The following is a 25,934-nucleotide window of genomic DNA, read 5'->3' on the forward strand; positions in this document are numbered from 1 at the left end:
GAAGGAGGTAAAGTTTCCTAATCAAATAAAGATGATAGTGTTCATTGTTTTCTATATCACTAAATTACACCAGTGAGATAATTGCTTGACTGTTATTTGGTTTATAAGATTTTCTTCGTAGTTTTTTTCTTACACGTACAGTAAGTTTTTTTCTTGTTCCCCACAGTGTTATTTTCTGGACTTCTGTGCTCAAGTTTTAAGTTGTTAACTTGCTACTTATCTTACAGTTTGTAGGAGCTCTTACCACTGGAACAGACTGCAGTTCTTTTCCAGGGGCAAATAATCGTTTTTTCTTTGTATTTCAGAATATGATCTACTAACTTGTTGAAGCTTGTTTTGGTCTTGTGTTTTGTATTGGGGTTTTTTGTTTGTTCGTTTTTGTTTTTTTGTTTGTTTTTCTTTCACAAAGGAAGCATAATGCTGTCAGTGTCTTAAATGTAAAATTATTTTTTCTTTTACAGACTGAGACAACTTTAGGCCTCAGTTCATATCAACAGAAAAGGTAAGCATCATTTTCTAAAAGTTTAATACAGCCATCCTATTCTGACATTTGTGATATTTTTCATTAGAATAATGAAATTTTAGTGTAAATGATCAAATATAAGCGTAGTTAGTTGTCTGATACAGAGGAAATTAAAATGTACAAATTTTTTTAATATTGGACATCTACATCACTTCACATATGGAATAAGAAATGGAAGAAGTCTTCTGTTTACTTTGCAATGTATACCAGAGACTGATTCTATGAAAATAAAGAGGAATAATCTGAGATTCTACTTGTAGATTTTTTGTTGTTTTTTTTTTTTTCATTCTCCTGAGGTGAAAAAGGAGTGGGTTTGTTCACCTGTTTCAAAATTTCTTGGGGTCTTTTGAAGAAACACTTGCTATATATGTTACTAAATAGATTGCTACTAGATAGATTCTTCCCTGCCATTGCCCCCCACCCTGAAAGAATCTGTTACGAAAGAGCTTTGCATGTTTAGATGTATAGTTTCTAAGAAGGAAAAGAAGTGGTCTCCCTTCTCCCTGGTCCCTAACTTGCTTCTCGTAACTTCTTAGATATTCCTGTGTATTTAATGAATCCATTGTACAGGAATAATGAAGTTTGTTTCTTATACAATAGCATTTATCAATCTGTCATGCAAAGTGTAGCTTATTTTCAGTAAATACAGCTAGGTTTTTTGGTTTTTTTACAGGCTGTTTCCATTTCCTTCCCAGGAAATCTAATGAAAGAACTGTTCCTTTTTTTAATTTCAGAGGAGTATGTGAAAAATTCTTATTTTACTATGTATGTAGTTGCTTCAACATAGGCTTGACTGCATTTCCTTACAAGTTTTGAAAAGTCCCTGAAAAAATAAGCAATGTTTTTCATTTTATGGTTGAAAACCTGGATCCTGTTTGTACCACTTGCCACCAGTCTCTGCTGCCTTCTGATTTGATACAGACCTAAATTTTGAAATGTAAATTTCCTGAATTGTATGAAAATTCTGTAGACTTGAGCTTACCTAGTACTAAGCTTCTAAGTATACTTGGAATTCAGGGTGTCAGGGAGAAAGAGTGAACATAAAGGTGGTGAAGAGTCTTAGGAGGATGTAGCAGGTCTTTCACTCCAAGTGAAATTAAAACATAATATCGGGTTATCTTTATTGTGGTAATTAATATAGTATTATATATTGAAAAAAGGTGGTTACTTCATATTCTGATCTGAGGCTTGAGGCAATTTGTGCATTATGGTAATGTGTATTTTGTCAAACTTTTATTAAACTTATCATTGGCTTCTTAATTTTAAAAGTACAGCGTAGTCACTCTGGATAAAACTTGAAACTTTTTCCTGCTGTAGCTTTCCTGAATCTGCCTTCTTTCTCCCTCCTCAGCAAGAGGGGCTCCTTTTTGCCCCTCAGGACTACTGCCCATTTTTTTCTCAACTGTGAAATGCCTCAAACTTTCTACCTGGCACTTTCACTGAACTATTTGTTTTCTACTTGCCTGTTAACACTGGATTAAGCAAACAGAATATGTATTGCCCTAAACTGCTTCCATAAATAATTACTTCCAAAGTTGTATTCAGTAATGGTTTTTCTGTTTACCACTTATGCGTACTGGAGTTACACTTCCGTGTGGGAACTGTACTGTGATAGAAGAGTGATTTACCCCAGGAAAAGTCACTGTTAGTTTAGAGTTACTTGAATTTGATTTTCCTGGTTATTGTAATCAAATATGTTTTTAAAAGATCAAATTAAAATTATGTCCTTTTAATATGTTGTTTACTGAATTTTTCACCCTTTTTGGTATCTTAGACTGATGGTGTGAAGTTCTGCTTCTGCACTCATTACCCTCTAGTGGACTCAGTCTTGGCACAGCAATTAAGGAAACTCTTAGATTTCATTATTAAAGTCCTCTTCTAAGTTGAAAGATAAATAGGACGATCCTTAGTGTTTTCAGAAGAGCAGAATCAAAGCAAATAGGTTACCAAGCAGTATTATTATAACTAATAGTGACTTCCAAAATTTCAATTTCTGTAAGCCAAGTAGCTTAAGCTATGTGATCATTTTTTCTCTGTCATGGTTTGTGATATTAAATCAAGTGGACTTCAGGTCATTGATAACTCACAAACAACACAAGTGGTTTATTAGGATGCCATCATGCCAGTTGTTGTTTACCTGTCCTTCCTGCCAAGGATACTCAGGTGACTGAGAAAGTGATTATCTGTGCTTGTGGCTCAGCTGCTGAAGTTTATGGTCCAATGATTTATTTTGCCCTGCCAGCCATGATGGGTTTGTATTTAGATTGTGAACAGGAGCTGTTGTGCTGTGGTTATTTGTTGCATTTGTCCATGGGATGCTAGGGGACTGCAAAATGTTAGGGGACACAGCTGTGGATAGGAACTTAAACCAGCTGTAGCTATGCATTGCAGTATGTCAGATTGCAAGAATGAAAACATTAATTTAGGAATGATAAATGAACTTATGAGAACCATGATTAGTGTATTTTGTGTCTTGAGTAGTCAGGCTTTATCGAAACAGTTTAATAGAACACTGTCTTGTTTAGATAATTGAGTCTCAATGGCAACAAGAAGGTTTCTTTATTGAGATTATGTGCAATTTTTTTTTGTCTACTAGGAAACAACTGAATTTGGTGGTCATTGAGGCTGAGGCTATGGATTAGATAAGTTTCCAGGATATTTTATTTCTATTTCTTTTCTACGAAAAGTGCTTTCTGTGTTGGAAATAATGGTGTTCTAATAAAACACTGGCTTACGGATTTTAAAAATCTCAAGATTTGCGAGGAGAAATAGTCATTCCACTTCAGATTACTGGCCTCTTTGGGATTCAGTCACAGTGTGATAGAGATCTGCATCACAAATGCTTCAATGCCATATCACAGTGTAAATACCCAGTTTTTTGTCTATTTCTCACTGTCATTATTGCTTTAATATGAGTCTTTCTAATATTTGTCAAGGTTTGTGTTTTGGTGGTGGTTTTTTGTTTTTTGTTTTTTGTATTTTGTGTTTTTTGTTTTTTGTTTTTTTTTTTTTTTTTTTTTTTTTTTTTTTTGTTTTGTTGTTTTTTTGTGTGTTTGTTTGCTTTTTTCAGTGACACTGCTGAAAACACTAGGTTTCTGGTCCACAAGCTTAAGTTCTCTAGGTGATCTGTCTTATTGTAGTTATAAATCTTCTTGATACAGCTTGCAGTTATTTCTTTGCTATCTAGACAGTATATTCAGTTCTCTGATCTGCTTTTTAACAGTAGGAATTTGGAAGGAGGGAAATGAACAAGACATTTAATTAGTTTTCTTTTTGCTTATGGTTAGGTTGAACTGCATCTATTCAAGCTTCTCCCTGTTCTTCCACCAACATTTCCCCAGACAACTGCCTCAGGAAGTGTTAGCTTTGAAGTTTCATGTCTGAGATAATGAGTATGTTTTTCTGATACAGGGTTAATGTTGGCATGATGGAGCCAACCACTAGCTGGGGGTAATTTGAGAAAAACTTTGTTTCCAGTGTTTTTATTCATCTGAACTTCATAGCAGTGGCTATTGCCAGATACTGAGATGGTCAAATAATTTGTGGCAGTTTACATTCTCACTGAGGTGGTGTTTAATACCCATGTTTCTAAATAATTTAAGCTATAAAATTTTAAAAACATTTTATGAAGTATGCAGCTCAGCCTTATTTTAAAATATTAACAAGTCATGGATTCCCTCAGGGAAATATGATTAATTACTTACATTTTTAGCCAAAAATGTACTGCCTTTGAGGTGCCTCTTTCAAGGATGCTCTGTCACAGAAAGTACCCACTATGAGATATTGGCTTGTTAGTGATTTTAAATATTCACTTGGTTATTTCTGGATGCACTTTCATTTAATCTTGTGGTAGAAGAAATAACAAAGTAGTGGCATTCTAAGAGTTTGTGTTGCTAAATAAAATATTGAGATCTTTCAAAGGCCAGGTTTGATGGGGCTTTGAGCCACTTGGTCTAGTGGGAAGTGCCCCTGCCAATGGCAGGGAGTGTTAGAATGAGTTGATCTTTAAGGTCCCTTCCAACCCAAACCATTCTATCATTCTGTGATTCTATGATCTCTTACTATTTCACCATTTAATGCTATTGTCTTGATTCCTTTACAATTTATGGCACAGGAGAGGAAATAAAACCCTTTAAACACCTGGTAAAGTAATGTGGGAAAAATACAGAGAGTAGTGCTTGGATTTGAATTTTCCACAGCAGCAATTACAGATGGTACAGATAAGATTCCACAGAGCAAAGACCTCCTCCAGAAATCCCAGAACTGGAAAGGTAAAGTGAGGATACAGAAAAATGGTTACTGCCCAACTTTGAAGAAATCTGTTATGCTATATTTAACAAGCATTTTCTTCATCTCCAAATGCAGAGATGAGCACAATATTTTTAAAATTGAGCTTGCCTAGTACTCTGTGATAAACAGCAAGACTTTATAGAACTGCTGCAGAGTATTCTTAGAAGACTGTGTCTCAGCAAAGAGGGACATCCGTATCACCTACAGTCTTTCCTGACTGATATGTTGACCATCTTTAGAACTGCATCTCTGATTAACCTTATTGAGACATGAAATTGCTCTTCAGTGAATCTTATCTGGTAGTAGGTTGCTTCTGATTATTATTAGTAAAGTAGTTATTTTAGTAGTTGAGGTAAATGTCCTCTCACTTTAATGACAGAGTGAATGGTGCAGTGAAGGGTAATGATGATGTCAGGGACTGCTTGTAACTCTGAAGTCTCATTTTTAAAATAAGAATTCTTCCTGAATGTCATAGATTCAGATGGCTCCTGGCCAACTCTTAGTCTGCACAAGCTTGTTGGCAGATGTCAGTAGTTCTTCTCTCATTCAGAGGCATCTTTTCCTTTTCATGTTGTTCCTCTCAACTTTGAAGGTTAGAAAACTTGGAGAAGTAGGGGGAGGGAAGAAAAAAAAGGAAAAAAAAAAAAGTTTAAAATCTGATACAAGACCAGGAGCCATAGCTCTACATGCATACAGTAGTAATTAACTTTAATGTCATTATGCTCTAAAGTTGCCCTACCCATGGGTGTATCCAGGCTTCAGTGAGCAAGTGCCCAGAAAAACAGACATTATCATCATTTTGTGTGTCTGCTGCAAGTTGGCTCATGTTGGCTGCTCAGTAGGCAAAATTTGGGAGTTCCAATATTGCTTGTTCCCATTTTAATCTTATTGCAGTTGTTAACTTCTATTATAAGAGCTGGCATTTGTTATGATGTAGGTGTCTTTACCAAACTTTAGCCATTTAAAAATTGTGTGTTGTCCTAATGACTAATCAGGATAATGTAGCTAGGCAGTCTGAGAATTCTCTTGCATGTGGAGAATTATGTATGTTGCAATTGTTCCAGTTAGGTCAAGTGACTCTTGACAGGATTTTCTGGAAGAAAGATCTTCATTATAATTTTTGTAAATACTAGAAATATTTCTCATAACTTTTCCATGAAAGGAATAGATATGTCCTTTTACCAATATTTGCCAATTTAAAAAAGGTGCTGGCTGACTGTTCGGTTTTGAAATTGGAAGAAGTTGGTGGAATTGTTTTGAAAATCATTACTGAAGGAGTGTGCACTGGGAGAATAAGCAGTAGTAGAGTATGTTTCCAGGTATTACATGGTCTTCAGTGCTGCACTGAGTGGTGTTTGTTTTAGTTTTCATCAATGAGTATTTTCCTGAAGAGTGAGTTCCCAGTTAGATGTTGGTATAGGCAAAGCCAAGCTATGTTCCTAGAGCAGAGTCGCTGTCTTCTGGAGACTTGTGTTTTTAACAGTATAGATGTGGGCTCTTTTCTCCCATGTGGCCCCAGTACCATCAAGTGTGTCCAAAATTGTTTACATGGTAGTGTAGATGTAGCTAGAGAAGATGATGATGTGTATGTAAATGACTTTCTTACGTTGATGATGATGACGTTTGGATATTGCTGTGAAAGATGATAAAATCTATTTAGCTTACTGTTTCACTTAGTTTTCCTCTATATACTGATGGCTAACACTTCAGTTAATTGCCAAGATTTGTTCTCATGCATAATCTTTCTTGAAGACTGGTGTAAGTGGCTATAAAAAATCTTTTGCTAAGAAAGGGAAATTTGTGATAAGAAAGGGAAAGGAGAAAGAAAAATATTATCTAACAGTATCTTTTACAGCATTTTCATTTCTCTTGCAGTGTATCCCTGTATCGGGGAAATTGCCGACCTCTCCGGTTTGAGCCACCAATGCTGGATTTCCATGAACAGTAAGTTGTTAAGACTTTTTAGCTCTTTGCTTAGATAGAAAAAACAAACAAAAAATCCCCCAACAACAAAAAACTATCAAAAAAACTATCTCAACAGCATTGAGAAAGATGGTATAGATAAATGGAGAAGATAGGTGGAGAAGATGGTATACATAAATTCCCTTGAGTGGTTGTCTGTACGTGTAGTTGACCTATGTGTTCCAGAGACCTGGTGTACACTTGTGTTAAACATCATGTAGCTGCCTATCAGCTGCCATGGTTTTGGTAGTGTAAGTATTTATGCTTACTTTTTATGTACTTGTAAACCTACTTTGTAGAGTGAAGCCAGTTTTAGGTCTAGAACTTAATGTACTGAAGTGAGGTTACCTTTCTGCTTGTACATAAGTCGTTACTGTTGCTTTGGTGGCAAAAAAATACTTTTATTATTAGAAGAGTAATATTGTAGAGTTGTGAAAATACAGCCTCAAGGAGAACACAGTCTCCTGGAACCCAGCTCTGTGCTTCACCTTGCAGCTGACTGCTGTTTCTCAGTGGCTGCATATAATGGCTTACAGCAAACTTAACTCTAAATTCTCTAAAGTTAAAAGAAAGGGGGAGCAAAGTTCAATTTTTTTCAACAAGCTACTTGTTTGAAATCAGTTTCTCCAAATATCTCAGTCTTGATTTTTCTTACCCCAACTGTTTACTGTGTATAAGTAGGTATAATCATAGCTACGACAGTCAAAATCAGTTCTGAAGTTGGGGATGCATGGGGGAGCAGCCCCTGTGCATGGTTGAGACTTTAACACAGTGTAAATGCAATGAGGACATTTCAAACACTTTTCTTCCAGTCTAAACTGTTAACAATTCAGGTGTGCCTTGTCACAGAATAGCTGCTTTTTTTTTTTTTTTTTTACAGTGTCAGTAACTGGTCCTAGGTAAAACGATATTGAGCTTCAAAACCAAATAATGAAATTCCTAGTGGTAAATCCTGCTCTGCTGCATCTCTGCGTTAACAAATTTAGGTTATGGTTTACAAATTATACCTGTGAGTGCAGTACAAACTCAGACTTGTAGAGGAGTTCATTGTTAGACTTACTGTACACTTACCTATTGATTTATGTTTATTTTCTCTCAAAATTTTAAAAGTTTTGGTTCACAATAAGTATAATATCTGATATTCAAAATGTGTTTTATACACATTTTTCTAATATTAATAAAATGTTTGGTTGGTGTACTTCGAAATATCATGGTTTTAATAGTCATCTAGAGTTTGCATGCTTATGTGAAGAAAGCTATGTGTACTTGCTTTGCAGATTTCCCAAGATACTTTGTTTGTTCTTTTTCATGCTAAAAATAGATACCAGACTATCATAAATTCTTTAAGCTGTTCTTCATTGTATTTTTGTTTCTTATGTAAGCTGTTCTTGTCAGAGCTGAAAGCACTGAAGATGTGGTATATAACTAGTACAGTGTTACAGTCCAAATTTCTTAGGAAGGGCTCTGCACAGTGGAACTGCACTGGGGGATTGCTGCCTTCTGTCAGTTAAACTAAGGAACCTTTATATCATATCTTGTTTCATTATGTGTTCTGTTCTTATCTTGTGTGTTTTGTTTTCCTCTTAGAATATGTGTTAGATTATCTATTGTAATTTAGGTCATACTTTCAGGTAGAAATTGTTTTCTGATTTATTAAATCCTTAAGTTAGGTGTCAAAAAGTTTAGAAGATGTAGTTATAAATTTAAGTAACATTGAACCAACTCTGAGAAATGCCAAGTAACTCAACCTTATGGTGGGAACAAACTGCAGGTGCCAAGCTCCTTGGAAGTAAAACAATGCAGACTTAAGCATCTGGCTTTTCAGCCTTTTAAAATAGGGTGTTCACATTCAAATTCTGGCTTTTCTTTGTTAATGTGTGAGCTGGCACAGGCAGGCTGGAGGAACAACCACAAAACCATGGATGAAATACAAAGCATAAATTTATTTTCATTACCTCACCAACCAGGAGATCCCTGAAGCAGCACCCAGGCAGAGGCATGCAGGCAGGGATGCAGGCACCGCAGAGCTGGGTCCATGCTAGAGGATCACTGAACCTTGTCTTCGCCTGCATGTCAGGGATTTGCACAGGCATCATTTACCACTGTGCTTTGATCTTTCCCACAGCAGGGCAGGAATCTCAAGCATATGTGATAGGGTTGCCTCCAAGTCTATCACAAGCCCATCTTATCTAAACAGGGATAGTATACTTGTCCAACACACAAGTCTGAACAGCAATTAGTATGATACGTGTGATTTTTGACACCCCAGCTGCAAGTCACTTGAGCATGGTTACAGTCCTGCTCACCTGTCTTCTGTTATTTTCTCACAGTTAATAATGGATTTTAGGAGAGGCATAAACTGCATATTTAGTTTCTGGATAAGTTTTGTACAGCAGTGTTTTGTTTTTGTTTTTGTTTTTTTTAATAGGCAGCACAAAGCATTTTGTAGAACAAGCTTGTTCAAAGTGTTTATGCTGAGCTGTCGTCCCTGGGATAAAGAAAGTTACAATATTTAATTTCAGTTTTAATCTAACTTGTTCTTCCTGTGACATTTGTAGTCTGCTAATAGTGCTTGGATAAATCATGTGTTTAAAAAAACATGCCAACTTGAGCAGAAATAATATTTATTAGAAGTTATTTTATTTAAGGATCTCAGAAAATCAAAATCAACATGGAGTTGAAAAAGGGGTGCTGTAGACACACTTCCTGTGTTCCACCTGAAGATGAGAGTACAGTGGCCCTATACTTGTGTTTTATATCAGTTGGGGGGTGGCATGTGTTAATGCTGTTCAAGTATAAAATAAACAATGTCATATTTGCCACTTTCAAGGAAGACCAGTTAATCAGACCTTTATCAAAGGAAATGTATGCTGTATGTTAGGTTATGCAAATCTTTAGCTCACTTGGAGAGATCCCAAGTGTTCTCTGTACACGTTAAGCTTCTGAGAATGGGGTGGAACTGTGGCAGGTTCTTCCATATCAATGCTGCAGGGGATGGCTTGGACTAAGTGGAATATTCACTTAATGTGAAAGCCTTCTGCTTGGGTTTCTGAAGCAACACCATTCTTGGTCTGGAACAAATTCTGCAATATGTTGGATATTGGAGTTTTGAGGCTTTAATAGAAACAAGAAAAAACTCTCCCCACAAAAACAACTTCACAAGTAGCTGCCTTTATTCTTAACTGTGTTCTTTTCCTTGTAATCTCTCTCTAAGTCTGTTACTTTCCCTTGTTGTTAGATGGGAATGGAATAGTTGAGGTGTTCTAACTTGCAGGCAGTAACCATTACATCAACTTCCATCTCTTTGGGAGTTGGTTGCTCGGAGGCTATTTTGGCACGAGAGTCATTATCTATGTGGCTTGCTGTGTTTGAGACAAGTCTTTGGATTAGAGCTCTTGCAAGTGGCCCATCTGGGTGAAGTCTGAAGAATGCTCTTACAGGGAACTTTACATACAGTTCTTCCACCTGCTTTGTGGGAGAACTTGAGTCACATTGCCTTAATCTGTGATAATTCAACTCTGACTATGTCAAAAGTAAATTTTTAAGTTACTTGCAATTACATTTTTGATAGAAGTAAGTTCTGGTAATGGAGAACTTGGGTATTGAGTGTTTTATGATACTAACATAATATAAGCTAGAGCTACTTATTAAAATTTTAAAATGTGTAATTATTTTAAAGGTGAAGCTCACATCTTACTGCTCCTTCATTTAAGTTATTGGTAATATATGAAATTATACTTCTAGCAGCAGTAATATATTAATCCTTGGTTGGTATGTTCTTCTGTGGTAAATGGAGGTTCTTGCTTCACTCAATTAGTGCAAGATCCCATCCTCTAGACAAAGTGTTCTCTGTGAAAGGACAGTATTCTGAAAATCTGTCTATCAGTTTTCTGTCAATAGTCTTGCTCTGCATTTCCTTTCAAATGAGGATTTTTTTAAGTTTTCATGTTCCTTGTTTGTGAGCTCTAGATTTGGCAGGATATTCTGGGAAAGCTTGAGCTGGCCATGAAAACAATTGCTTGGTAATGTTCAAGTATTTGAGACCTCCTTGCAGATCTTGAGACCTTACATTACCTGAAGTAACTTAGATCAATTTGCTGAACTTCCCATCCTCTATTGTCTTAGAGAACTCTGATTTTTAAATAGTAAATAGTGCAAAATTTTATCAGCTAGAGAGTTTACCCAAATGGCTACTTTGCTTATGCTTTAGACAAGTATACCTACAAATGGTGAAAGGACTTATAAGGTATCTGTAATGTGCAGCCAAATGTTTACACAATACATTTAAACTTTCACACATTAGAAGTGTATTGAAATTATTGACATTTTTAACAGGTGTTGCAAAATGAATTTTTCATTATTAAATGAAAGCAATCGTTGACAGTAAATCACCATTTAGTCCAAATCTACTTCTGTTTTTCTTCACATATCATGCAAGACTGCAAAATGCTGCCAAATCAAATAACAGTATATTACACTCCTAGATCCATTCAGATCACAGTTGGTGACATGGGTGGGCAAGATGGATGGTGGCTTGGTTTTGATTTGTTGCTGAGGGTAAGGTTGAGACTTTGGTGGGCTGGCTCTTGTTTACACTGATGTGATCTAAGTTCTTCCCCAGCAAAGGGAGAGGTGTGTGTAGGTTTACTGTTTTATTCTATTGATGAACAACATAGCAGTCACAGCAGTTTAATGCAAAACATCACAGATGATTTCCTTTTCTAGTATCCTCATGTATGCTTGCAACAGTTGTGGATACTATTGTGTTTTGGCTTAACTGGATGTTAGGTTTTCTATGTATTGTAAAAAGTAAGGAGAGAAATTGTTGCCTTCAATAGTAGCTAAGTTAAAGAAGTCAAAATGAGAACTTTTTAACAGTGGAAGAAAGGTAAGAACAAGTATTTGCTTCTTCTTGAAAGTAGAAGACATGAAATTAGGATTTGGGAGATTTACATCAGAGCGTAGATACATTCTACTGTTAGTGATGATGCAGTTTTATTGAAAGTTAATAATTGTGTTCTTTAATATAATGAACTTCAGATTCTGTCTGTTTAAGCCATGTTTCATAAACATGGGGTTCTATCCATTACTTCAGTATCTGTAAATTGTGGTATAGTTTGATTACTGTCAAAAAATCCTCCATTCAATGCAACCTTTGAATCAAGCAAACTTATATAGCTTTACATATTAAGATGCCACCTTTCCTAGGTAAACATTAACTATTCTGAGTTCCAAAAAATAATTTGGAGCAAATTACAATCTACACACATTATTAGTGCTTTGGTGCTGATGTTTAACATGTATGTGTTAAAAGACATGAAAAAAATTCTGAGGACATGCCAAAATCTGAAAAGTAATTGGTGAAACTGGAGTGTTTATTGTCATGTCAGCTGTCATAAGCAAAAAGAAACAAGCCTAAAGTCTGTGGAATAAATTTTAGCATGTCTCTCGTTACTGAGAAAGTGTGGCATTGTTTGACTGTTTTAAACTTAGAGTCTAGAATTCATCTCAAGCGTTTATTTATGAAATAATTATTATTTATAAAACAATGGAAAACTGTTAACTAAGTAATTGCTCAAGGTAAAATTTACATAAGTTATGTGGAAAAAAAAATAGCCCCATTTAATGCAAAATTTTAGTGTCAGTATTCATCACTGTTATGTTCCTACTCGTTTAGTGGGGCAAAGCCCAGTGCTGTGTTTTCTAGACATCTTAACACTTAAAAAATATTCTGTTGTTTTGACAGGCCAGTTGGAATGCCAAAAATGGAAAAAGTTTACCTACATAACCCTAGCTCAGAAGAAACAATTACATTAGTATCAATATCTGCTACAACATCACATTTTCATGCATCATTTTTTCAAAATAGGGTAAGTTATTTTGCTTTCTCAAAATGAGCTTGTTTTCTCTCCCTTCCTTAAATGAGCTACTTACTAGAATAATTACCGAAATGTGTTAAGATCCTGCAGTTCTTGATCTCATACTTTACCAAGCAAGTATGAACTGAGCACAGAAACAGACACAAACCATACTAGAATAGAAGAAATAAAATATTTCACAGCAGAAATTTCTGCTGGAACTGATGATCCAAAGCAGATTTCCTTTTTTTTCTGAAGTGTGACTACTAAGCATTTGTTGCCTTAGAGCACATACAAGAACAAGCTTTTCTTAACATTTTTCTGAAAATTTTAAAGTCCGGTGTATGTGAATCAATCACTTCATGTTACAGGAGCTTGCAAGTCAAAAAGCATGGTGTCAAAAAGGTTTAGTCTTAACCACATTACTGTCAGATGTAGTGCTCTGGTTTCAGTTTGGTCTGCAGGGCCTGTCCATAAAGAAGCTTTTTAAGTTATGGAAGTCTTTGCCTTTTTGCAACAGTCTGTAAACTAACCATCAGACCTAAATATTTCTGTGATAAACTGAGCTCCTAAGTTCAGGATTTAGCATAAAAATTAAATTCAATATGATCCTGTGCTGGATAATAGCTCTAAAATACTGGGATTTTTATTATTTTGCTACACATTTTTTTTTAAATCAGAAACTTGTGCTCTTTTTCTTTTCCAATATGCAATAGACTTTCTAACTTCAGTTTTCTATAAAGAACACAGATCATCTGTAGAACAAAAACTTGTTCATCTGCAGTGTGGAGAGTGTTCAATAAATAGTTTTGCTTATTCCTTTGCTTCCTTACTTTTTTGTTTTCCAGAAAATTCTTCCAGGAGGGAATACATCTTTTGATGTTGTTTTCCTCGCAAGAGTAGTGGGAAATGTAGAAAACACTTTATTTATTAACACTTCTAATCATGGGGTATTTACTTACCAGGTAAGAAAACTACATGCTTTCAGGAATCTTGTGCTGTGATAGAGCAGGATCCATTATGGCATGCTTAACCATCCAAGGATATAGGCACACTGGGGTTGTTTTTTTGTCCTTGTTGGTTTTTTTATGAACCAAGTTGAAGAGATCCCTGCTATTTGTAACACAAAAGTGTACCACTGTAAATATCTGTAGGGCAATGCTATAAACCAGGTTGATGAAATTATATAGGGTTTTAAATCCTCCCAAAAAGCTTTATTAGTGTGTTATTTTAGTGGCTCATTGCAGTGATCTAGCTCATTCTTTAGCTCTCTACTCATCTGATCCAGTGGCAAGACAATTTTATTTATTAAGCTGGCAAGAAATTACTTGATTGAGGAAGATAAGCCAGTTGAGAGATAAATACAGTTGAGAGAGTCTGAAGAGGGACTGTTGTTGAAAGAGAATGACTCTTGCCATGGCAATGTTTTGGAAACAAGAGCAATTCTTTCCATATGGATAGTTTGTTCCATAATCATAAAACAGTAGAATAGTTAGGGTTGGAAAGGGCATTGAAAATGATCTAGTTTCAAACCCCTATGCCATGGGCAGGGACACCTCCCACTAGACCAGATTGCTCAAAGCCCCATCCAACCTGGCCTTGAAGGCCTCTCCTAGTGGTATGGTTAAAGGTTATTTCACATCTTCTTAACCTTTAGATGCTATAAAGTGTTTCAGAGTATCAGAAAAAAAGGTGGTATTTTGACTTTCTTTGTTCTCAATATGTCAGTGTAAGTAGAAGCTATGAGAAATACCCTTTAGCTGTCAAATGAAGCAATTTTCTTTATTTCAGTGCTTCAGCATGATACTGGTTTTAAAACTTTGGTTAAAAGTATACTATAAAATTAATTGGAAAAGAGTACTTGGTATGTTGCTAAAACTAGCACATGTATGTTAGGTTCTGCAGTGGTTACATACAACTATCTAAGCTGTTTTTCTTTTTCTGAATCAGGTGTTTGGCATTGGAGTCCCGAACCCCTATCGATTGCGCCCTTTTATTGGGGCACGAGTTCCTGTAAATAGCAGCTTTTCTCCTATAATAAATATACATAACCCTCACAGTGAACCTTTGCAGGTGAGCCTAAGATAAAAGGACTAAATGCTCAGCTATTTTTATGATATTAAACTCAAGGTTTGTTAATTTTTGGTACTTCTTAAAATTCCGTTTGAACATAAAGCTATTTGAGGCCAATTTATAGAAATGCTTTTCTGTTCAAATGCAAATCAGTTGTTCTAGAAATTGTAGATTATGTTCACAGTTCTCTTAATTTGCTAAACTGAGGTTTTTACTTTGAAATTCCTATTTTTAAAGTGGTCATAATTACTGCAAAATAAAGAATTCAGCTTCATTGTTAATTATGAAAGGTACTGAAGCAAACAAAGCAAAATAGATTTTACGCTTTTAATCCAGACATGCCTCTTAGCTTCCTTCTGCTTGTTTTGCACACCATAAGGTCTCTTTACAGTGTACCCTAGTATGTTGTGTTGGCAAGCATTCTTTCTTTAAGGTCGGTTTGCTGTCTATACCTAGCCAAACAGTTAGATGAATAGCCTATTAATAGTTAATTGATCCATAAACAGAAATGCTACAGAAAGCACAGAGTGTAACACTAACAAATGCCTGCTTTATCTTGAAAAAATCAATTTATAAGACATTTCAGTGGTCAAATAGTTGCTAACAGGACATGACACATTATGATACCTGGGATCCCTTTAAAGTTGAGTTGTTAATGTATTCCTATTATCCACCCCAGGTGGTAGAAATGTATTCCAGTGGAGGTGATCTCCATTTAGAGCTTCCAACAGGTCAACAAGGAGGTACAAGGAAGCTGTGGGTGAGTAGTCACGTTTTGTATCATTCACTGTATTTGTTTAGACAGCTTTTACTTTATGATTTTAGGCTTTAAGACATTTTTTACCAGTTTTGTTTCTTGTCGTGTAATTATTAAAAATACCCATAAAATTGAAATGCTAACAGTGTCTGGTAATTGTATGGTACTAGGAATTGAAAGAAACCATTACTATTCTGCTATATCTGTTTTGTTGTGTTCTTCACTTAGATTTGGAGTAGCATTTGCTGGTATCTTTAAGTGAAATAAACGTAAATTACTTTACCTGAGGCCTGTATATCATACTGTTGGTAACCTCCAACTAGATACAAAAGCTGTTTTTCTCTGAAGTTAGAATGACTCCTTTTTTTGATTTACTTTTTTTTGTCTTGGAGAGACAATGATAGCATTGGGCTGTAAAAGTTCTTTGTAGCTCAAATGCATCTTAATAGTCACAGACAATTCTGTCTGTTGTAATGACTAAAGCCAAGGTATTTCCAAATGAGATTAGAAGGGACAACCTCAATTTAATTCCTGGCTTTTCTGGAAAAAGTCCCATGAGAATGTCAGGATTTAGATTTTAGGTACAGAAGTCAGAAACAAGTGTGAATACAAATCACATGTATTTTAAAAGTGCAGTGAAAGGACTACACAGATACTGAAAGCAGAGATACACATTAAAATGTTAAAATAATGAAGGTGCTAATATTTTGACAGCATTTTAATCAAATTACATTGTTTCTGAAGATAGTCCCTACCTTATTGACAAAAGGTAATTCAAGGGGAACATTGAATTCTATATTCTTTAGTAGGTATGTAAGAAGCAGATTAGAGCAACAAACAAAACAATAGAAGATTTTTAAGTGTCTTGCTTATTTCTAGTCCTGTTTCTTCAGCGTGTAGCTTTTCAACAGAGCACAGCTTTTCAGCTTCTCTCAGCCAGGTCGCCAGTTAAAACAATGATGACATCCCTGTGAAATCTTCCAGTGTATTTATTGCATGGAAAGGCAGTTAGGTTACTACTAGTCAGCACTAATCCTCTTGTTTTTCATATCAGCCACTGGTATTTCAAAACAGTAAGGTAAATAGAAGTAATTTAAACCAGTAAACATCCAGATACATCATTGTATTGGCTGTGTCAAGCACTGCTCTGAAGTAAGAAAAAGCTGCAAAGTAGAAGAAATTATTTGGCACAGCATGATAATGCCTTGACATATGAACTTGCTTCACTGTCTGAAATTGTTTTGATGCCAAATATTTGAGTGATTGGATGAAGCACTGGGCATATGCAGGAAGATTTTTGTAATCACTGTTTGAAATTACTTCAGAGATGTGACAAACCTTGGGTCCCTGGTTGCACATATGCAGTGGAATTGCATCTTTTGAAACATTAACAAATTATGGCAATACATTGGTCTGTGACTAAGTGGAAGCCCAGAACTTTTAGTTGAGAGACTTACCAAGAAGTAGCAGTTGAAACTAATTACTTGACATTCAGTAGTTCACAAAGAACCTATCTATAGTCATTGTGTGACTTTATGTGCCATTGGAAATATAGTTTCATCTTCACAATGGATTGCTATGAGTTTGTACTACAGAAAGCACAGAAGAGACTTGTAAGACAATAAGCACTTAGGTGGATTACTTCCTGTCAAGTTTCTTTCATCAAAAACATGAAAGAAAGATGTCAGCTGAAACCATTTCAGTCGATGCAAGGACTGCTTGCATCCTACTTCCTGTTATATTTATTTGCATTTCAAGTGGAAGACACTCCAAATTTCAAAGTTTTAATCTATTTAAAAAAGAAAAAGAAAAAAAAATCAATGTCCAGTTCCCCATCCCTTATATGTGATGGGGGACAATATGCAATGATATGCCCTTAGTATTTCAGTAGTGATTCTGAAGCTAGTCTTGTGCTACAGCTGTGTCCAGCAAATACAGGAAGAGTTGCCTTTCAAATCCTTAGGGCAAATTGGACCTGATGGAATAGGATTGGTACAGAAAGTAAAACAAATTTTTACTTTTGATCTTAATTGCTTGATGATTAGAAGCTGCAGCTCTCCAAAGTTCTGGCTACTTGCAATTATGCATCATTTTAATTTTTGTGTAGTTAGATGGTTTTGATGTCTGTTTCTGTAGCTGAAACTGTACTGTTTTGTATATAAAAAAAAAACAACTTGGAGTTTACAAAAACAATGTTGGATTTTACTGCACTCAATAACATCTTTGAGTAGATATTACTCATTGGTAGATTCTGTCAATTTAGCCTATTTTCTCTTTACCACAATTTTAATAAATGAAATCTAATTCAAATGGGACACCAAAGCTCTTTTGCACACACCTATTTTTAATTAGTGTCATATTAGGTAGTTGTAATTATCTCTACTGAATTTAATGGTGCTTATAATAACATGCAGCCTATCTCCTACTACTATTACAGCTCTCTCTTCCTACAATTATGCTCAGTCCTCCTGTTGTAACTTTTTGTGTGATACCTTTTTTTGTAATTACTGCAGTCTCACAGGTGTGCTTTGATCATTTATTAGGAAATACCTCCCTACGAAACAAAAGGAGTGATGAGAGCCAGCTTTTCTTCAAGAGAAGCAGATAATCATACAGCCTTCATTAGAATAAAAACAAATGCCTCAGATAACACAGAATTTATCATTCTCCCTGTTGAAGTAGAAGTAACTACAGGTTTGTAGAAATGTGATTGGTTTTTTATATTTTGTTTTTTAAGTTAAATAAGCTTAATTAACTTTTTAAGTGTAATAAGAATTTTCTTTTTCTTTTTTTTTTTCCCTTAAAGCACCAGGAATCTATTCATCAACAGAAATGCTAGATTTTGGTACACTACGAACACAAGGTAAACTGTTCATCGGGTCTCAAAAGTATTTATAAGGAGTAGTATGGGAAGAAGAAAGCCAGTTTATGTTTGTTATACTATTCAGAGCTCCTTGTGAAATGATGCTTTTTAAAAGGTAGAGTTTCAAAAGCAGGGTAACAATATGTTACACATATGTATTGCCCTGCAAATATACTTTAGATGTGAACAAACAGTAGATTGCACATCCAGTTATAAGTCTAGTAATATCTTTAGTCTTCTGCTGTTGCACATGGTTTAATGTAAAAACGATTGTCAGTTTACCTAATTTGTGAACAGATTGCTTTACATCTGTATAAGCTTTAATAATTTTCAGACACAAGGAATATTGAAAGTTGTAATATTGAAATTTAATCAAATTTATTACTTATGACATGATTTTAAGTGTTATTTACATAACTGTGCCTAAAATTTTACAGTTTAAATTAATATTGTTTAGTTAAATTTAAAAAATGTATCTATGTGGCAGAAAGTAGTAAAGCTGAAGGTATCTTTTGGAACTATAAAAGGAAATCTTTGCTAAAGAAAACCAGTATATATCTTTGTTCAACTGAAAAATGTAGCTTGAAGTACTTTTAATTGCAGCTTACTTAGCATGTAAGGACTTTAAAATAGTACTTCCTGCTGAATATAGGTACATCTGGCAAAGTCATTCCTTGTAGTATTTTTAACCTGTTCACGTCTTAATGCATTAGAAATACAAGTAGTTAGCTGAAGTATGTAATGACTTAAAAACTACTCTTTTGTGTATTAGTAAGTGCTTCAGATTCTTGGCTTGTCCTGTTAGTCTTAAGTTTTTAAGCACTAAACAGAAGTGGATTTACATGAGAAATAAACTAGTGCAGGTGACTTTGTGTATCATTTTCATGTTAAAATAGCCTAACAGCCAGGTGTGTTTTTTGTTCTCTAACAGATCTGCCAAAAATTTTAAATCTGCATTTATTAAATTCAGGAACAAAAGATGTGCCAATTACAGTAAGTTTTATTTCCTTTCAGTTTGAAACTTTCTACTTAGATTTACTTTGTCATAAAAATTGATCATTCACATGTTCACCATATTCAGAATTAGATGCTAGGTGATATGTGACTGAAAACATAAGGCAAATAATCAATGAGTAGAAAAATTAATTTGCTTCATAGCCTTCTTGGAACAGCTGTTTCAACATTTATAGGCTTTGCCTGCAATATCTGAGTCCCTGTAAGCTTTTGTTCTTGGGAACAGTAACTCCCATTCAAGTGAATGAGAGATTAATGTAAAGTCTGTGGGAATCTTTGTCCTCATCACAGCCTCCATGAGAGTGTATAAAGTGGTTGTCCAACATAATCTTTCAAGATGAGCAAAGAGTAGCTTTCCAAAGCAGACTGTAAAATTACTCTTGTTTTCTTGAGGTTGTCTGCTTTGTAGCTTGAAATAAGAAAAAAGCCTGCAGACACCCTGGAGCCCTTTCCAGTGAGATTATTGCAGCTGCATGTAGAGTGCAGCCAGCTTCAGAATTCTAGCTCTTGGATTTTGGACTTTGTTTTTATTACAGAATTTTGGCTTTAGTCTGGTAGTTCATCTTTGTTCATTCCTACCTTTTCCCTCTGTAATTTTTTTATTGCCCACTCTTTTTCTCACTTCTTCCTTCTCCCCTTCCTGTCTTCCTTATTTTCCATATTTAGTTGTGTAGCTAGCCTACCTTGTCCCAGTAAACTTCAAAAAGTGTTGAAGTATTGAAAATAAAACAGGAGCTGGAGGAATGACTGGCAAAGGTTTCTTACTGAGCTCTTTGAGAGTGTTTCTGTATTTTTAAAACTTAAAGCTGTAACTGTAGGGAACTGTTTTTTAACAGTAGTGATCTAACAAATTTAAGACACTGGAAACTGAGACTAGACTAATTTAGGCTAGAAACAGCACATGTTTTCAGTAGTGAGGCTAGCTTTCCACTGTGGTAAATAGTCCATTGCAATGCTTGTTAAGTTGTTTTCACTAATAATTTTCAAGTCAAGAGAAGGTAGCATTTAGTGCATATAGAATTTAATTAGCAAAGTCCTAATGTTTATTGCATTATCAAGGTTGGATGAGCCTGTAAGGTCTCTCATGGCCTTGTAAGCTATGAATCAGCTTCCATGGGAGGTTTTTATTAATAAAACAAACAAACAAAAAAACTGGATACAAGTTTTACAACTAGAGCTTTGGTAAAAGTGTTAAATTACTTTTCCGTCTCTGTCTGCTGCCTTATGTAAAATCTTCTAACATTTGCCAGGTTTTTTCCAGAAGGAGTTTTTGGTAGCTTTTTTTTTTTTTTTTTGGCTGTCATCTTTGGACCTTAGATGATAGACCATAGTCTGTGATCTAATGAAAGGCTATCCTTTTGATAAACATTGTATATTTCATGACAAAGCACTTCTAGGTGGATTATTCTCTTAAAATGTCTCAAGGCAGTAAATTTGGTGGTCTTAAAGCTTTTAGGACTTACTTTTGCAATGATAAAGTTACTGCATGGATCCAGACACGATGTATTTTTCAGTGTGTCACAGATGGCACATCAGGTCAGTTGTTCTTCTCATAAACCACCAACTTTGTGGTGAACTTCGTATCCTTTCCAGCATTTGAAGCACTGTGTGTATTTCTACTGCTGTGCCAATCAAGGAATTTCAAAGTGGTAAACAAGAGTAAAGAGTTTTTGGAAGGAACCTCATGAATAGCTTACTTCTAGAAAAGCTTGAGCAATGGTTTTCTGACCCTTTAGAGCAAAGGTTTGAAGTGGTGAGACAGCACTGGGACAAATTTTGTCTTAATGTCAGAAGAAAAGGCCAAGGCTATATTTAGCATATTTAAGCTGTGTGCTGGAGGAACTAAATATCTTCAGGTCATCTGTGTGTGAGACACAGCTAATACTTATGCCAGAGTTATAGTTGTTCTGCCTTTAAGTACTTAATCATGCTGTGGTCCAACATATTGTTTGAGGAAAACACAACCAAGGCACTTGACTTTATTTTAGTTCTAAAACTCTTTATTCCTTAATTACATTTTGTAAGGTTTATTCATTATCATATTTTGTGATGGGATGAACTGGTTCCATGCTACAACAATTAAGCCATGGTGTCAAAAATTTAGTAAATGTAGATTGTTGAAGACCTACTTTTTATCCCTTCTCTAGAATGAAATTTTTGTATTTCCTTAAGGAAGTTTAAACTCATTTGATTGCTAAAAACAAAGGCACATTTTAAAATTTGCGTTTCTGATCATATTTGCAATAAAGAACCAGGAACTTCAGGAGAGCTGCATATTGAAGCTTAGTTCTTTGTTTTAAAGTAAATGTATAAGAAAGTGTTGCAGGGTACCTTGCAGCAGGGTAGATGTGTCTTTATAATCTGTAAGCAAATGTCTACAGCCTGGTCAGTCTTTGGAGCTGTGTGTTAGGTGGAAAAGACAAAAGTATGCTTGGGAGTTTGCTGACAGTAAACAGTATGGATGAACATGTGCCATTCAACCAGTACTTTTCTTCTCTTTAGTTAGAATAGGTGTAATCTGAAAGTTATTAAACCCTTGAATCCCTTCCCTAACTATTTCAGTAGCACAAAACTTTCTCCCCCAACTGTTTCTCTAGAACATCCTCATTTTCTCCTCTTATGCTAAATATTGAGAGTAACTTCATACAGCAGGATCAGAAATCTTGACTGGGGCACACCATGGGAGAGCTATGTGTTAATGAGTTTTACATTCTTCTTCTCCACAGAAATTGCTGTCAGGAGATATTCTGAAAGAAAGTGTAGAATTAGATTTTTGGTGTTACTATTTTGGGTATGTTTTCTCATGACCTGTCCATATTTGATGATTCTTAAGGCATATCTCAGGCCAAGTTTTGTTTAGGCTTTTTTAAAAACAGGTTAAATTTTGTAAAAAGTGAAATTGAAAGGATTTTAAACAATGTTTGTTTTTCCTTTAGTTATCTTAATTCTTTATTTCCTTTTTGTAGTATGTAAGCAAGCCATAAATGAGAGAAATGTATGATTAAGTTAAGAATTTTTCAATAAAACAGCTAAATTCTTCCCTTAACTAAATTTATTAACTAACTTTATTACTAAATATATTGAGTAACTACATCTAGGTTTGCTACACTTGTGGTTTAAGAGATACACCTCTGACACCTGCCATTTTTCTGGAAACAGGCTGTCCTTTTGAATATTTCTCATTTGATTTATTAAATGAAACCGGCATAATTTAAAACCTCGACTTAAAAAAAAGCCACACAGCCTTTTGCATTAGAAGAGCTACCAGAAATCTCTCTCCTTTCTGCCACACAAAAGCTATGAACTCGATTACAGCTTTGGTTTCATCTCCTTTAAGAGTTTTTTTTTTAGATTTCAAGATCGTGGTTTGGTAGTATGGATAATAATTGTGAATTGACTCATGAAGAGAAGTAGAAATTGCACCACAAGTGTGCAGGTGGTTGACACAGGTCAGGATTATAAATCCACACTGCAACACTAGCAGATGATCCCTTAGCTGCAGGAGCAGGAGTGCTTGTTTCTTCTAAGGCTCACATGACCTGGAAGAACTTAAGTGTGTGTGCATGATTTTCTGGCTTTGATTTACAATCAGGGAGAGCTTAGCTTGGAAGAACTGTAATGGGCTTACACCACCAGCTGTCTGCCTTACTCTACTCTGACCAGGAAAGAGTCAGCTGCTTACGAAGCAGCTGCTGAACCTCAGTAGCCCAGCATATGGTAAAACAGCACTCATTTCAGTTTTCTTAATACAGCATCCTGTAACTTGCAGTAGTTTAACAGTTTCTACACGAGCAGCTGAGCTGTTCTTACAGTGGGAGAAGACAGGTGGGAAGGAGAAATCATGGCAGACATCCTAATTTTAAGCAAAATAAGAATATGAGCCTTGGAATGCTCTGTGCCCAGTTTCTTTCCATGGAATCTACATAAAGAATTTCCTAGCAATCTTTATAAAGTCTTCAGGTACTGACATGGAATCCATAATCCTGCTGCACAGTAATGAGTATCTATACACATCAGTTCTGGCTAATAACTGACACAATTGCTATTATTGCTGTTTCGGAAATGCTCAGCTCACCTTTTGCAGTCAGTTAAAAATAGTAATTCTCAGCCACAAAAGGTGATCTTGTAAAATGCTGCTACAGGATGAGTGTCATCTCAGATTTACAAAACCATTTGTGTACAGTTACTTTACAGTTACTTTATGGGAAAGACAGACCTGTAAGAACTCAGCCAAAGCTAGTTGCTGTTTTATCATTTTGAAGGATATGTGAAGGCTGCAGTGTGTTAACAATGAAAAATTTACAGGTGCTTCATGTTTTGATTGTTTGCAGAGTGTTAGACCTACACCACAGAATGAAGCTATAACAGTACATTTCAAGCCAGTTACGTTAAAAGCCTCTGAAAGTAAATATACCAAAGTTGCAAGTATAAGCTTTGATGGTAAGTAACTGCTTGTCTCAGAACTTGTCAAGTGCTTCTTAAAACTCGCTGAAACTTCATGAATTATTTTCCATTCTCTTAACAAGATTTTTTTGGTAACTTTGAGAAGGAAGCATAATTTTCCTATCTAGTAAAGGCTTCACAGTTGTTCTTATTTCTGAAGGGACCCTTCCTTAACATAATTGGCAAGTAACCTGTACTAGTGAGAAGTATTGTTTCTGTAAACAAAACATCAGATTTGTGTTGCATATAGCTCTTATGTTAAGACACAGATTTAAAATGTGTTGTTAATCTAAACAGACATTTGTTTTTGAGAAATCCTGACAAACCAGGACAAGTTCCTCACAGTAGTATATAGTAGATTGACAATGTATTCCTTGGATTGCCCAATGATTCTTCCACTGTTTAAAAAATAATACAAAATTTTATTTCTAAAAAAAATTACTTTTTATGTTAGAATGCTGTGGAAATAGGGCTTGTGTTATGCTCTTAAGAATATGACTGTGAAAGCTGCCCTGTTTTTTTACTTTTCTACCTTGGATTCATATTAAATAAAAAAAAAGTGGAGGAGAGGGGTGCAAGGACGGAAGGACCTTTTACTGGTGTCTTTCCTACAAAGATATGTTGTGTATGGTGATACTGACTTTCATTTATATCTTTATGAAAGAAGTGCTGGGTCATTTCCCTCTTACATAGTGTGGCTGTAAATATTATGCTGACACTTTGTAGAAAGGTACCTCTGTTTTTATAGAGATTTTAACCAACTGTCAGAATGCTGTTGACCTACTGTAATGTTACTACTTTAAAATACTAGTTGGTTCTGTAAGATTCTCTGCTAGAATTGCTTAGAAATGGAAGTTTGTAGATGGAATGTTTTTCGTTTCAGGTAGGCAAAATTTTGGAAATCCTATGGACAGAGAAAAGAGGATTGATATTTATTATTATTTACTCAACTAGGACTTCAGGTTTTTTTTTAGTAGCTTATCTTTGTAAGATGAGTGGAGCATATGAATAAATTCTGATATATCTGAACTTTGTCAGCCTGAGGTGGTAGCACATCCATGTTTTGAAGTTGGAGAGGGAATTGTGACATGACTGCCTACTTACTGACTAACACACGGTAGATCTTGGAAGGAATAGTAGCTGCAGAAAAATACCCAGTCAGCAGCTTAATCCTTAAGAGGTTGAGCTGGTGAATTTTTTTCAGAGAAGCAGCCTGTCCAGCCCTGAAATATTGACTATTTCAGCTGTCTGAATACATGTTGGGCCTTTAGAGGCTGGTGGTTTCTCCTAACCAGCATGTGAATGCCTTTACTTTTCTGGCAGTGTTGCTAGCCAGGATAGCATTCCTTGTTCTGTGACATTCTTGTTCTTGGGGCTTGAGTAGTTTAGCTTTTTACATGGATTCTGGTTCTATTTCTGTCAAGTTTAGCATGTCTTTTATATCTTTATTCTTAAAATGCTGTGTTCCTAGCCCAAAGTTCTGTTGCACTGTCATTCCAAGAGCCCAGCTATCTCAAGTTTCCTTTCTGTTACTGGAGGAATAGGCATATTCCATAGTATGAAGTGGGGAATTCAGCTCAGCTTGGATGTAAATTACCCTCTTGACATGTCTACATTATTTGACAGGAACAAAGGGGCTTCCCAATCATAGGTAAGCTTACTGACTCAGGCAGGTTAACTAACTGGTGTGAAGGGAGAACTCAGAGCTCTTAATTCCTAGACTTGTTCCATGTCAGTTGCTTATTGAAATTTCTTTAAGATCCATTTTTCTCTTTCATGATGCCTCATCCCCAGGGTAGCTCTGTGCTTTTCTTCTTTTCCTCATGCTATTCTAATGTAACGGGTCTTTTTTTTTGTCTGCTTCAACAAACATATTCTTGTGTGCACAGCATCAAAAGCAAAAAAGGCATCACAGTCTTCTGGGAAAATAACTGTTAAAGCAAAAGAGAAGAGCTACTCCAAACTTGAAATACCGTATCAAGCAGAAGTGTTGGATGGGTAAGCTTATAGTAATTAAACATAGTTCAGAACTTAAATGCTGTAAGTTAATTGGTGTAGGAGGGAATTAGGGAGAGAGGGATATAAAGAGGTGATAGAAGTCTGCTGAAACTGGAGCACATTTAGAACTACAGTTATTTGTTTGAACTTTTT

General features: G+C 35.4%; 1 protein-coding gene across 2 annotated transcripts in view; it reads left to right on the top strand.

Moving 5' to 3' along the window:
- The window catches only part of TMEM131 (transmembrane protein 131), a 91,450-nt gene that overhangs the window by 29,709 nt on the left and 35,807 nt on the right, over positions 1 to 25,934 (top strand). For both annotated transcript variants that reach the window (XM_030448987.1, XM_030448996.1), the window contains exons 3-13: positions 462 to 502; positions 6,689 to 6,757; positions 12,522 to 12,645; positions 13,482 to 13,598; positions 14,584 to 14,706; positions 15,386 to 15,466; positions 18,007 to 18,157; positions 18,270 to 18,326; positions 19,258 to 19,319; positions 23,672 to 23,780; positions 25,673 to 25,781. In XM_030448987.1, the coding sequence (XP_030304847.1) occupies positions 462 to 502; positions 6,689 to 6,757; positions 12,522 to 12,645; positions 13,482 to 13,598; positions 14,584 to 14,706; positions 15,386 to 15,466; positions 18,007 to 18,157; positions 18,270 to 18,326; positions 19,258 to 19,319; positions 23,672 to 23,780; positions 25,673 to 25,781 (1,043 nt within the window). The remainder of the gene's footprint in view (positions 1 to 461; positions 503 to 6,688; positions 6,758 to 12,521; positions 12,646 to 13,481; positions 13,599 to 14,583; positions 14,707 to 15,385; positions 15,467 to 18,006; positions 18,158 to 18,269; positions 18,327 to 19,257; positions 19,320 to 23,671; positions 23,781 to 25,672; positions 25,782 to 25,934) is intronic.

The sequence above is a fragment of the Calypte anna genome, chromosome 1 (assembly GCF_003957555.1).
Source record: "Calypte anna isolate BGI_N300 chromosome 1, bCalAnn1_v1.p, whole genome shotgun sequence".
NCBI lineage: Eukaryota > Metazoa > Chordata > Aves > Apodiformes > Trochilidae > Calypte > Calypte anna.